Below are 13,159 nucleotides of genomic sequence, written 5' to 3'. Positions count from 1 at the left end.
TGTTATCTTGATGATCTGGCTCGGAAGGCTAATCATTCGCTTCGGCGCCGCGGCTGCAAATCGCCTCAGCCAAACCGCTACCATGGTGAATTTTTTAAGCTTTTTACTTAGCGGCACCTCCTAGACCCTTGACGCCGTATATGGCTTTGAATGTGGAGGTGCCTTGGCTTTCGTACTTGAAGGTATTAGGCAAATTAGGAAGTATTGGCGTTTTGGCACTTCTATTTTGCGCATTTTGCATGTCGTTCCAGCTATCAAAAAACACCTTATTTCTGCTTGAATCCCTTTGACCCGGGCCGATTCCGGATGCTAATTTCATCTGGTTCACGTCAAACGCCTCAGTATCGCTCGGGCCCACCTTCTTCTTCCACAGAAGCGGCTTAGAGATCGCTGGTGCTGCTGCTTCTGCTGCAACTTTGGGCCCCTACATATTCCAGCTCATTATCAACGATTTCTTGAGTGGGCCCACAGTTGCATTTCCCCTGATCAGCTCTACGTTGGTGAGGTTGTATTTCTGTTTTTGTGGTGAAAATAGACGGATTTGACGATCTAATGTTGCGTCGCCAGGCTTAGTCACTGTGGCATCAACAAGCTAACTCCAACTGAGATTCGTGTGTCCATGATCCAATCAGAAAGTTTTTTGGTCATTTATTATACGTGCGTTGAGAGAGTGTGAGTGATGTCTGCAATGCTCTTGAGAGCCCTCGTCTAACATGAAATCCCTTTCGGAGTTCATGGTGCTTGGCATGGGTCCAACAGCAATTCGTGGGGTCCAACTCTGTTTCAAAAACTCCCTTATGCATCACACCCACATGTGAATCTGCTGGGTCGTCATTGTTCATGACTTTTCGGACTCTGTGCTTGCTTGAGGCGACTTAACCTCCACTTGCTGGTTGGTTTGAGGCGCTTTTATTTCACTATGATACTTTTTTTCTTTTTACCATTTATGATGTGTTGATTTTCTTTTTCCAAGCCGTGCTTCTAAATCTGTTATTTTAATTGCTCAACAGGTTTTTTTGAAAGCAGAACCCCCAACTTTATTTTTCGTCCTTTCCGTTGGACCATCCCGTCTTTTCCTTTCAGCAAAAAGTCGTATGGACTCCCAAATTGGGAAGTACGCTTTGTTTTATTAAACTTTTGGGTTTGTTTTTACGAACTCTATTTTAGACTAAACTTTAACAATACCTGCTCCATCCTGAGGCTGCTTCGTGGGCTAAACTTACTGTCAAATAAAAGGTACAATTCCACAATGCTGTTGACGTTCAAAATGGATGCCATTTAAACAGCACGATGCCAATGCTTTCCGATATTTTACTTTGTTTCCCTCTACATCAATTATGATGTACGGTTTAAGGGATGACTTGCTTATTATTGGGTGGGCTCATTTGCCGTGGATACTGCTGTTGTACTGAAATTGTGCATTGCAGTTAGAGACACTTCAGGTTTGCAAGTGGATGAATTTTGTATTGCTGTTACGAAGCACCAATTGTTACACAAAAGATAAATTCCTTTAATTTCGAACGACACGGCCTTCGTTGAAGACATCTTGTTTGACATTGGTCTCTTCGCTTCCATCTCATCTCACAATTCTTAGTACCTACCGACGAGAATAATAAGGTACTCAGTTCCACTAAGCCACAGAGCTTTCAATTTCAAAAGGTTTCCGTGGTAATGCAAGTGTGTATTAGCTAGTTTCATTGCTCTCCATCAGGGCCATTTCTTTTTAAAAGAAAAAAAAAAAAACTGGCTACTTGACAGAGATGCAACGAAACGCCAATGTCAATGAACACTCAAAGATGTTCTTGGGAGGTATCAGTACAAGCTCATAGATCTCAATTAATGGCTTTTCTGATGTTCATTTGAGTTTTGCTGTTACATGTATTGAAAACGCATGTTGGTCCAGCCTAAAGTCATGATAGTAACTCATACTAGGCTGTTCCATGCTATCAAAGCATCAAACCAAGAAGTCATACACCTAGCCTTCCTAGGTATGGCGGATGGCAAACACCGATTTAGGGCAGCTATATCATGACTGGGGGAGAGGGGAGGGGCTCGTCGTCTTTGGTAGGTTTCCTGACCATAATATGACAAGGCGAGAAAGAAAGCTCAAGAAAGAGAAAAGAGCTTTTTCAGCAAAGGGAAACAATGTTTCGAAAGGACCCGAAGGAGTCTTTTTGCACTCCAATTATTTTTTTTTTTTTTTTGTTTTGCTTTCGTTCTACACTGTCGATGGAATTTTTTTTTTTTTTTTTTTTTTTTTTACCACTTGAGCAGTGCTACGAGAAGCACAGTCGTGAGTTAAAAGGCCCTCCATTTTCTTGAATAACTTCTAGATCTTCTTTCGAGGCGTTGGGATAAATCTTTGAGGCCACGAAGGATCATGCTTAGTGCTTATCAGGTAAACCTTACGTTGTCTACCTACCCTAGCCTGACACCAACTCTACCAACACCAACACTACCGAAACCCAGATTAAGAAGGTTAGAGCATGGCCAAGCCATAACCAACCCATACCACGATTTACAACTCCCCAAACGCCTTCTTCTACACTCTTCTGAAAAGCTTGCTTATCATATTTGTTAACATACTACAGACTTTTGCTTCCTTTTTCAGCTTCTTCCTTCCAACGCTTTGATTCCATCTTCCACCACATTATCTCAAGCTTGGCGTTGTTGAGCTCCTCCTCGATCTGTTTGATCCGAGAGTCAAGCACCTCAACATCTTTCCGTTGCCGTTCTCTGTATCTGCGTGCCGCCAACGTGTTTCTCGTTCTCTTGTCGGACATGGGCACGGCTTCTGCCTTCACTTCGAGAGGACGATGTTTCCGTTTGCTGAGTCTTTTCCTGACCTTATCAATATCGTCTGACGAGACGTTTTTCGGCATTTTCGGCGCCTGCTTGATCTCTGGAAAATACTCTTTGGACTCGTCTATCCATCTCAACTGCGATGGAGTGTCGTTCTCTGAAGAAGAAGACTCCTGTGATGTGTCGTTGAAGCCAGCAGTGCTGGGAGTAGGAAGAAATTGGTCAAGATTAGCAAGTTCTGAACTAGATCCTGAGTATACAGTGAACTCATCGAGTTTCACATCAGGTATATCGCCTAAGCTAGGCGGTTCGCTGAGAAGTTCATTCCAAGGCGAATACGATCCGAACAGGGGTGAAAGCCACGATTGCTGATCCCATCCTGTTTCGCTTATCTAGTCGCTATACGTCGGTTAAAGGAGGTAAACCGACGTTTCCCAATAAAAAGTATCTCTGAAAGCCAAGGGGGTTGGTTTTGACTTCCGGGGTATAGAGAAGAAGAAGAAAAAAAAAAAAAAAATGTGAAGAATGCTCACCCTTAAATACCGTTCCTGGGAGGACCAATGCGGAAAATGAGTAACTTCTACTGATTAGGATACGTGCGCCAGGGCTTCTATCCATAAGGATAAGCACGTTGATTAATTCAGCCTTCTTGGAATCTTTATTGGCTGTAAGGGTTAAAATGAGTTTGATAGTCTGGGCGGGGCGTCGAGGGCGGGATACGATTTACTTTGGCAGAATGGGGCGATCTGTTTTTGGTGAATTAAGGGTGCCTTTTGGAGACTATTCGAAATGGGTGCAAAAAAAGTGAATAAATGGAAGAACTGCCGGTTTGATGTGATTTCAAGGTGAGATCTTTCTTCAGATACTTTCTGGGCATTTGCTTCTCTTATACCAACTGTCTGTTCTGCTTACTCCTCTTGGAACCCAGACTTGCCTTCCTGTGTTAAATAACAGAGGCAAGTGCCTCGGGCATCTGCACTTTAGAGCCTTTTGTGTTATTTCTAGCACAGCACCAGACTGATTATTACTGTTTCCAATGTGGAGGGTCTGGCTAAAATAAGGCTTTTTCATGGTTTGCTTTCCCGAAGGATTTCCTATATTTCCCCGGTGATATCCAAATTCGATCCATTTAACATTATGAAGTTGACCATCTTTCTTCCCCTTTTGGCATTGGCGTCTTCTGCCGCCATCAGCACTTCCAACATTATCCAGTTAGAGGAGTGCTTTAATTCAGTTCTCAACGTCAACGTCACAGCTGTTACACCAGGAGTGGAAGATGAAAACATACATATCGATCTTCATGAAGACGCACCCGAGATAGCTCAAGATCACATAGAAGATCTTAAAAAATGTCTTAGGCAGTTTGCTGGAAATCGGTCTGTTTCGTTCAGCTCATGGACTAATGAGAACGATGATCACATATTCAATGTCATGTTCTACAACGAGCCACCAGGAACTACCTTTAAGCAAGTCATAGCAAGGTACGTGGAGGATAGCAAAAAACAAGAAAGCAGGAATTTTGAATACGGGAGTATGTTGGTGTTATATTATGCTTCGACGTCCCGTCTTTTCCAGTCGTCTAGGTCTAGACACCATGCTTTCTTGAAGGCGGGAGGAAGTCTCTTTTTGTATTGAAGGTGGTGATATTCTTGTCCCTTTCTTATCTTTCCACCCTGATGAGCTTGATTTTGAAGTGACAAGTTCCTTGGTTTAGCTGTCAACCTGCCACAGGTTCTTCCACTTCGACTCGAAACAACACCATAAGCACACTCTGTGTACCAAACTTCCTCCAGACTCTCTCCAGAAGCTTGATGAAGCTCTCTTCCTTCCTTTTGTCTCGATTGTGTGGGAGATAAATCATGGAATACTCTTAACGGGAGACACATGCTTTGTCCATTCAAGAATATCCAGACCAATCATATTCCTGTTAGTAGTGTCATCTATAACATTTCAAGTAAAACATCATACCGCTTCATTAGCCAGTCCACCAATTCACATTCTCTGTTTGTAGGACTCAGAAAAGCACTTTGATTGTTTTTATCACAGCGAAGTCAACCGATGTCAAGCTCTTCCAGGGCTATAATCATCACAGTCCTGGAAAACCAATTCTACCAAGTCTACACCTGTTATTTTATATTTCCCACGTCGCTTGTCTCGAGTGTATGGGGTATTCATCTTGATAGGCTTTGTCTCATTATGATGGTATATTACTCATTCTGACCACCTAAAACAATAAAAGCTATATTGAGGGGAGACGATGGTTTTTTAGGTAGACTGTGCCGGGAAAAGGATATTTTATTACTTTGAAGTGAAATTGGGTTTTCTCTTATTTACGTTTTGTTTGTGGTTCGGAACTGTTGTGTCCTTTTGAGGAAGAACCCGAAGACTCTCCACTTTATGTGTTTGCTGTAATCTCCTAAGTCCTATCCATTTAATTTCCATATCTCCATTGGCCAATTGAATGTTGCAGTTCGTCTTTGTAAGGTCTTCTTGCTGCAGTGGTTCAATTTACCCTCCTTTTCTTAGTCCATGCCACACCAAGTTCAGGCAATGCTGTTGTGCCACTCAGTCAACCTGAAGCTCATCCATGGCCTCAATTACAGTCCTTGGCCTCAATTATATAAATTGTTAGTCTTCAGTTCCCCTTTAGGTAGTTTTGGTGCCTTGGACTCCTTAGACAACTACACTTCCAGTAGGTCCTCTCTGGCACTTTCCAGAAACTAACTGTCCTTTGACACTTTCTACTTCTTCATCTTCTACCTTACCACCCTTCTGACATCTCTCATCGCCCATTCTCTTATTTTTAGCCGAGACTCATAACTCTTCTAAACTCCCATTCTTGACCAACTACGCAAGCCACAAACCTTAAAAGGCCTTCTTCTACCGCTTCGTCTTAACATGTCCAGGGGCTTTTCTATCACCCCGTTGGGCCACTATACCTTTAAGTGTGAGCCCCTGGCTAAAGTTTCACCGTCCATTGTTCAGCCCTACCACTTCCCTCTCGAGGTGGTGAACATTACTATAAAGAGTATATTCGAGGAACAATCGAGATTTATTTTTGGGCGTAGCCGAAGATTTGACGTCTTTCGGCGGCTCATGGTTAAGTATTAGAAGGTCAATTTTAACCGAAATGCTGCTGCAGCTCGACAAAGCAATAGATAAGAAATCGGTCAGTCAAGCAAGAAAGGAACAGTACAGGAAGAGATGGACCGAGCCGAAGCTCAATTGGCCAGTTTAGAGGGCTAGAGAAGCTCAATTGGTCGATTTAGGTGCCCTATTGGATGCCTAGTGCTTGGAATACCTAAAACAATTGTTCACCAATTGAGTAGCAAATGCAATCAATTGACTGCAAAAACAGCCTTCCTACGTTCAAACCTATACGATATCGTTTATTGGGATGAGTTCATCAGAATAGACTAGTTCTTCTTGTACTTAGGGTACAACTGGGAGAAAATGAAGCCGTCAGCGACAACAAGACCAGTGATCAAGGCAGCGTGGATACCAACAACATACTTGTTGTCCGATCTGATTCTGGCACGCTCAGAGTAGACGAACCAACCGGCAGTAGCACCACCCAAGATCACAGCAAGCTGGCCCAAAACAACCGGGTTCTGGAACTCAGCTCCAGCAGCAGAAACAGTGTCCTTGTTCACATACGAAGTAACAAAGTTAGAAGCAGCCTGGTACTTCTCCTTGACAAACTTCGTCACCAGGTCAATGTATGGCTTAGACTCCTTCTCCAACTCCTTGAGGTCCTTCTTCACGTTATCAGCAGTAGCCTTACCCTTCTTGATAGCCTCGTCGGTGGCCTTGGAAGCATCCTTCTTCAATTTGTCGGCCTCCTTGGAAGCGTCTTTCAGAGCCTTGGATGCTTCCTTCTTCACCTTTTCAGCGCCTTCGGCAGCCTCGTTCTTCACGTCCTCAGGGGTTGAATGCATTGGGTCCTCAACGACTTTTGATCCTGTAGGACCGTTGGCGGCGGCAGCTTCGGCGTAGGACATTTGTGACTGTTTATTTTTTAGGGGATCGAGTAATTAAAGTTTCCTCTTTATAAAAGAACTAAAAGTGGGCGAATCGTCCGGGTTTTATTCAGTGTGGTGACTTTCGGCAGCAAGGTTTGACCCCCGGATATTTACTGGTTTGCTGTCCTGCAGGAAGGCCTCGCCCTGCCAGCCCTTTATCACGCGACCTACTCAAGGGGTGTTTAAGGTACGGGGAGGGAAGGGAATTGGTTGTGGATTGGTGGGGTAGAGGTGTCATTGTGGGGAATCGGTTTGTGGGTTCGGGGAGATGCTGGTGGGGCGATTATGGGTGGTTTTGATGTGTTGTGGTCACGTGCCGTTCACGTGATCACGCCAAAAGTTCCATGCACGGCAGGCTAAAACGGTACGCTGCTTGCGGCCATGCATTTTATTTTTGTTCCAGCAGACAGGGCCTCGGCTTGTGAATGATGGCCGCGCACGTGATGCATTGGTGTGATGCCTTGTCAGGTACATTGGACAAGGCACGGCTGAATCCGGAAGACGGCGCATTCCGGAAAGAAACCCGTACATTCGGAAACAATAAGAACGCCACTGTTAGGGCGCGAGCCCTAAATTCTCATTCGTTCACGTGACCGCGCGCATCCACCATCCTCCCACCCTGTAGGCGAAAAAAAAAAAAAATCTTCAGTTCTTCAACTCTTCAAGTTTATCGATCGAAAACCACCACCCCCGGCTTTCCACGTACATTCCGATAAACCAAACAGAAAACAATGTCTGCTCCAGAAGCTCCAAAGAGATCCTTCGGTGGAAGAAGAGGCGGTAAGGGCCCAAGAAGAGGTAGAAGAGATGAGGAGAAGGGATGGACCCCAGTCACCAAGCTCGGTAGATTGGTCCAGGCCGGTAAGATCACCTCCGTTGAGGAGATCTACTTGCACTCTCTCCCAGTCAAGGAGTACCAGATCATCGATCAGTTGCTCCCAGAGTTGAAGGACGAGGTTATGAAGATCAGATCTGTCCAGAAGCAGACCAGAGCCGGTCAGAGAACCAGAATGAAGGCTGTTGTCATCATTGGTGACTCTAACGGTCACGTTGGTTTGGGTATCAAGACCGCCAAGGAAGTTGCTTCTGCTATCAAGGCTGCCATCATCATTGCCAAGTTGTCCATCATCCCAATCAGAAGAGGTTACTGGGGTTCCAACTTGGGTGCTCCTCACTCTTTGCCATGTAAGGTCACTGGTAAGTGTGGTTCCGTTTTGGTTAGATTGATCCCAGCCCCAAGAGGTAAGGGTATCATTGCTTCTCCTGTCGTCAAGAAGTTGATGCAGTTGGCTGGTGTTGAGGATGTCTACACCTCCTCTTCCGGTTCTACCAGAACTACCGAGAACACCTTGAAGGCTGCCTTCATTGCCATCGGTAACACCTACGGCTTCTTGACTCCTAACTTGTGGGAGGTCCAGCCTTTGGCTAAGTCTCCTTTGGATGTCTACTCCGAGGAGGCCAAGGCCGGTAAGAGAAGATACTAAGCGTCTCGCTGTATAGTTAATCTTTAATCTTTCTACCAATCAAACATGTAGCTGTAGTGATATGGTCTCTGGGACTGGTTTTTCAAATCGTGATAAGTTCTTGTCTACATTTCACTACTTCAAGTTTTATATCAAATTATCTTAATCGTATTTAAAAAATCTTTAGTTTACTCTATTCTGGTTCTGGTAATCTGTAGATAAGAGATGATCTGGGATAGTCAATATCTGGTCCCCTAGGCTTGATCTTATAAGAGATACTTTACTCAAGTGCTAACGTTACTGTGTTGAAATTGAAATCTAATAAACGCCATTATTCGTCAGCACATTCAGGAGTGACCCCGGTGTCATCTCTCTAATAAATACCTGGTCAAGCAGACCGCTCTATAATCTTCTTACTTTTTTGATAAGCCGTTTTTGGCATATCTAGTTTTTTTTTTTTTTTTTTTTTTTTTTATTTTGATTTTTTATTTTCTTTCTTTTTTTTTTTTAGACAACCTTGTGTCTTAACTTATCCTGTTAAATCTTTTCTGTCATATGTTACACCGTGTGTGGCTTCCCTGTTTACTGAACGGCCTGCTCCATCACCTGGTCATCAGGGACAGCAAAAGCACGCTCATCGGTACCCTCAGCTGGGGCACCGCCGGTGTTCTTTTTAAGGAGAGTGACCTCTCTAGCGTCTGGGTGCTTGAAGTAGCAAACCTTGTTGGCACAGTCGTTTTTGTGGCGACACTCCTCCTCAATGATGTGGTTGAAAGTACAGCCTGGCATGGTACAGTCGTTACCACGCTGGCAAGCAACAAGGGAGGTGGCGTGACGTCTGCCACAGTACTTGTTGGAGCAACCGTTGTTGAACTTACACTGTTCCAAAGAGGTGGCTGGTCTTCTGCGGCTACCAGTAGGCTTGGCTGGAGCCTTGTAGTTTGGCGAAGAGTGGGCAAAGACACACTGGCCGTTGGTACACTCCTTGTTGGAGTGACACCATTTTGGAACAATAGGCTTAGCATCCTTGTTGGCTGGGGTTGGGTGGCCGAATGGGCACATCTCCTTGGAGCAAATAGCACCGTACTTACACATCTGAACACGAACAGCTGGTGGGCCAGAGGGCTTGGCAGCCAAAAGAGCTGGCATATGCTGCTGGATCTGCTCCAAAAGCTTCTTCTCCTGAGCCAGAGGTTGGCCTCTAGTCTTGACAGGGAGAGCATCTCTCTTAGAGTGGGTCTTGCTGACAAAGTCCTTGCTGCCCTTGGAAACACCAGCAGAACCTCTAGTCACACGTGGCTTGGTGACAGCACCGAACTTACCACGGCCCTCGACACCCTTCTGGAACTTGACGTTTCTAGTAGCAGCTGGGCCACGAGGAGCACCAGCTGGACCAGTTGGAGTAGCAGCAGCAGGAGCTGGAGCTGGAGCTGGAGCAGCAGAAGAGTCCTGGGCGTTGAGGCTCTCAAGACGACCAATCTCAGCGAAAACAGTGCCGATGAAAGTCTCGTCAATAGGGATAGTAACGATCTCCTTGACCTCAGCAACGATCTCGTTAGCTGGACGGCCATTGCCAATCAACATGATAATGTACTCAGCGACATCCTTAGCGTCGTCAGCGATCTGGTACTTGGAAGTAAGCTCAGTGACGAGAAGAGGGGTGAGCTGTTGAGCGATAGGGCCTTTTGGGTCGAACATTGTGGGAAAAAGAAGTAGTAGTGGTGTGGAGAGTAAGGGATTATTTTTTTTTTTTAGTGATGCGATGGGGATGAGATGGGAAGATTTGTGGTGCACGGGTGTGAAAGAAATGCATCTGGTCCAGCGATGCTGAAAACGTGTCTACGAGGGAGGGAGTTTGGTAGGTGGAATGCAAGGTACTTTTAGGGCTGAAAGGTGAAATTTTTGGGGGTTTCTAGTGGTTATTGGTGGTTTTGGCTGGGGTTGGTGGATGGTTGGATGGGGTAAGTGTATGCAGTACGTTTTTTGCAGCCATGGATCATCCGGAAGTCCAGTAAGGGCAAGTCACTTATTGAAAAAAGTAATAAGAGTGGAGAAGGGAATGGGAAGGATAAAGAGAGAAGGGTATTTCGTAGGGGGTTTAGGTTTTGGTGTGGCTGGCGTAAAGGATAGATGGGAAGGCGTCTCTACTATGGAGCTGAGAAAGGACCTATTAAGTGTACATAGGGAAGGTTAGGAAGGGGCGTTACACAGAGGTGTTTTTATTGGATACTAAGATATGTCTTAAAAGTTTGTTTTCATGTTTTGGGTACTTTTCTTGGGGAAGTATTACTGGTTTGGTTGTCTACTGTGCTTTTGAGAAGTCACCTAACTAAATGGGCATACAATTCAGTGGTAAAGAATTGGAGGTTGGTCAATCTTGAAGTCTCTAAGCTTTATCAATTGGGTTGTCAAACCATCACAGACCTGGCATGAATGCTTTACTACTGGTACCGCCTGAGCTTACATTACGGGTTCACTTTAAACATAACATATGTGCAATTATCTCTTCATTGACCACTTTCGAACGTGAATCTGTAAACCTTCAGTCTATCTGGCTCATACAGAATTAATCAAAAGCAAAAAAAGAAAAAAATAAAGGCTCCATAAGTCAGTGTGCTTCAGTCTATAGGGTGGACCTGGCAAGTGGTAATTGAATAGCTTTATATATTTCAGCAGAACGGTGATACAAACTCACTTCAAAGAACTTGACAATAGGAAGAGCCCAATCTTTCCTTGAGAATCAATAAAAGCCTTTTCTGTTCCCTCATCCATATTCAGCCTCCCTCATTCTTCCATCTACACTTTCTCTTCCTTAACCAGTACAACTCATCCACTACAACTCATCCACTAAAGATAACCAAAATTCTCTCTACTTCAACGACCAAACTCCCTTTTCCCATATTCTCCATCCATCCCCTCCACCCCCTCCAAATCGCCACCTTCTCGTCCCACCTTGACCACCACCCTCGCGTCTCTTCACCATACTTAAGCCCACAAACAACCCCCACCAAAAACCCACTTTTTTCCACAAACCAAAAAACCAAAGACCTCAGTCCCATTCTTTCCACCCCCAAATCCCCAATTCCCAACTTTCACCCTCCTACAACATCCCCACCCAGCCTTTCCATCGCCTTCTCTCTTCCTCCAGTTTGCAGCCAAAACCTGGCGGCGCACGCACATCTCGAAAAGTACTTTCCACATACATCCAACCTCACCCTCCCAATAAAGCTCCAAAAACCATGTCAGTGCAGATCTTTGGCGACCAGGCAAGCGAGGAACGTGCCGAAAACGCCAGAATGGCGTCTTTTGTAGGTGCCATTGCCGTGGGCGATCTTGTGAAAACAACCTTGGGCCCAAAGGGTATGGACAAGTTGTTGCAAAGTGCTTCTGATCCCGACAAGGCGCTTATTACCAACGACGGTGCCACCATTTTAAAGCTGATTCCTTTGGACAATCCTGCTGCTAAGGTGTTGGTGAACATTGCCAAGGTGCAAGACGACGAGGTTGGCGATGGTACCACGTCGGTTACTGTGCTTGGAGCTGAGCTTTTGAGAGAGGCCGAGAAGCTTGTGGACCAGAGAATCCACCCACAGACCATCATCGAGGGATTCCGTATTGCCAAAGACACCGCTGTGTCTGCTTTGGATAAAGTGGCTATCAACAACGGTGCCAACGCCGAGAAGTTCCGTAACGATTTGGTGAATATCGCCAGAACCACGCTTTCGTCGAAAATCTTGGCTCAGGATAAGGAGCACTTCTCCCAGCTTGCTGTGGACGCTATTTTGCGTTTGAAGGGCTCTACCAACTTGAGCAACATCCAGATCATCAAGAAGGCCGGTGGAAAGTTGGCTGATTCGTACTTGGACGAGGGTTTCATCTTGGAGAAGCGTTTCGGTATCAACCAGCCTAAGAAGGTCACCAACGCTAAGATTCTCGTGGCCAACACGTCGTTGGACACGGATAAGGTGAAGATCTTTGGCGCCAAGTTTAAGGTCGACTCGACTTCCAAGTTGGCTGAGTTGGAGAAGGCTGAAAAACTGAAGATGAAGGCCAAGATCGAGAAGATCAAGAAGTTCGGTATCAATGTCTTTATCAACAGACAACTAATCTACGACTACCCTGAGCAGTTGTTCACCGACTCCAAGATCAACTCCATTGAACACGCTGATTTTGATGGTGTTGAGAGATTGGCTTTGGTCACCGGTGCCGAGGTTGTTTCTACCTTTGACGAACCAGATAACGTTCGTTTGGGTCATTGCGAGCTGATTGAGGAAATCTTGATCGGTGAGGATCCTTTCCTTAAATTCTCTGGCTGTGACGCCGGTGAAGCTTGTACTATAGTGTTGAGAGGTGCCACCGAGCAAGGCTTGGACGAGGCCGAGAGATCGCTTCATGACGCCTTGTCTGTCTTGTCGCAGACCACCAGAGAAACCAGAACCGTGTTGGGTGGTGGTTGTTCTGAAATGATCATGTCTAAGGCTGTTGACCAGGCTGCTGCCAATGAAACCGGTAAGAAGGCTCTTGCCATTGAAGCCTTTGCTCGTGCTTTGAGAGCTTTGCCTACGATTTTGGCTGACAATGCTGGTTTCGACTCCAGCGAGTTGGTCACCAAATTGAGATCCGCTATCTACAACGGCATGCTGACTTCTGGCTTGGACTTGAATAACGGTACCGTCGCCGACATGAGAGAAATGGGCGTGGTGGAGTCGTACAAGTTGAAGCGTGCCGTGGTGTGGTCATCGTCTGAGGCAGCCGAGGTGTTGTTGAGAGTCGACAACATCCTCCGTGCTAAGCCCAGAACGGCTGACAGAAACCACTAGGCAATTGATAGATCACGTACATAATCACATCACGAAACACAATGAACGATTA

At 45.5% G+C, this 13,159-nt stretch overlaps 6 protein-coding genes across 6 annotated transcripts; 3 read left to right on the top strand and 3 right to left on the bottom strand. All coding sequences in view use genetic code 12, as the record gives it.

Moving 5' to 3' along the window:
• Nucleotides 1–2,585: 2,585 nt before the first annotated feature.
• Nucleotides 2,586–3,420, bottom strand: CXQ85_001557 (bZIP transcription factor; the record flags this gene model as incomplete). Its single annotated transcript, XM_025485261.1, has 2 exons — nt 2,586–3,181; nt 3,399–3,420. The coding sequence occupies 2 exons, from the start codon at nt 3,418–3,420 to the stop codon at nt 2,586–2,588; spliced, it is 618 nt and encodes a 205-aa protein (XP_025340192.1).
• Nucleotides 3,421–3,939: 519 nt separating this feature from the next.
• CXQ85_001556 (uncharacterized protein) lies at nt 3,940–4,437 on the top strand (the record flags this gene model as incomplete). The annotated part of the gene is made up of 1 exon (XM_025485260.1): nt 3,940–4,437. One exon carries the CDS (start codon nt 3,940–3,942, stop codon nt 4,435–4,437), a length of 498 nt encoding a protein of 165 aa, XP_025340191.1.
• A 1,781-nt stretch (nt 4,438–6,218) lies between these two features.
• On the bottom strand, nt 6,219–6,803 carry CXQ85_001555 (uncharacterized protein; the record flags this gene model as incomplete). The annotated part of the gene is made up of 1 exon (XM_025485259.1): nt 6,219–6,803. The coding sequence occupies one exon, from the start codon at nt 6,801–6,803 to the stop codon at nt 6,219–6,221; it is 585 nt and encodes a 194-aa protein (XP_025340190.1).
• Nucleotides 6,804–7,555: 752 nt separating this feature from the next.
• RPS21 (40S ribosomal protein uS5) lies at nt 7,556–8,308 on the top strand (the record flags this gene model as incomplete). Its single annotated transcript, XM_025485258.1, has 1 exon — nt 7,556–8,308. One exon carries the CDS (start codon nt 7,556–7,558, stop codon nt 8,306–8,308), a length of 753 nt encoding a protein of 250 aa, XP_025340189.1.
• Nucleotides 8,309–8,869: 561 nt separating this feature from the next.
• Nucleotides 8,870–9,985, bottom strand: CXQ85_001553 (mRNA-binding protein; the record flags this gene model as incomplete). Its single annotated transcript, XM_025485257.1, has 1 exon — nt 8,870–9,985. One exon carries the CDS (start codon nt 9,983–9,985, stop codon nt 8,870–8,872), a length of 1,116 nt encoding a protein of 371 aa, XP_025340188.1.
• A 1,541-nt stretch (nt 9,986–11,526) lies between these two features.
• Nucleotides 11,527–13,107, top strand: CCT2 (chaperonin-containing T-complex subunit; the record flags this gene model as incomplete). The annotated part of the gene is made up of 1 exon (XM_025485256.1): nt 11,527–13,107. One exon carries the CDS (start codon nt 11,527–11,529, stop codon nt 13,105–13,107), a length of 1,581 nt encoding a protein of 526 aa, XP_025340187.1.
• Nucleotides 13,108–13,159: the final 52 nt, after the last annotated feature.

This window comes from Candidozyma haemuli (genome assembly GCF_002926055.2).
Source record: "Candidozyma haemuli strain B11899 chromosome Unknown B_2014730914, whole genome shotgun sequence".
NCBI classification, from domain to species: Eukaryota; Fungi; Ascomycota; class Pichiomycetes; order Serinales; family Metschnikowiaceae; genus Candidozyma; species Candidozyma haemuli.
Note: the sequence above shows the minus strand (reverse complement) of the source record. Positions and strands in the feature narration are given on the sequence as shown.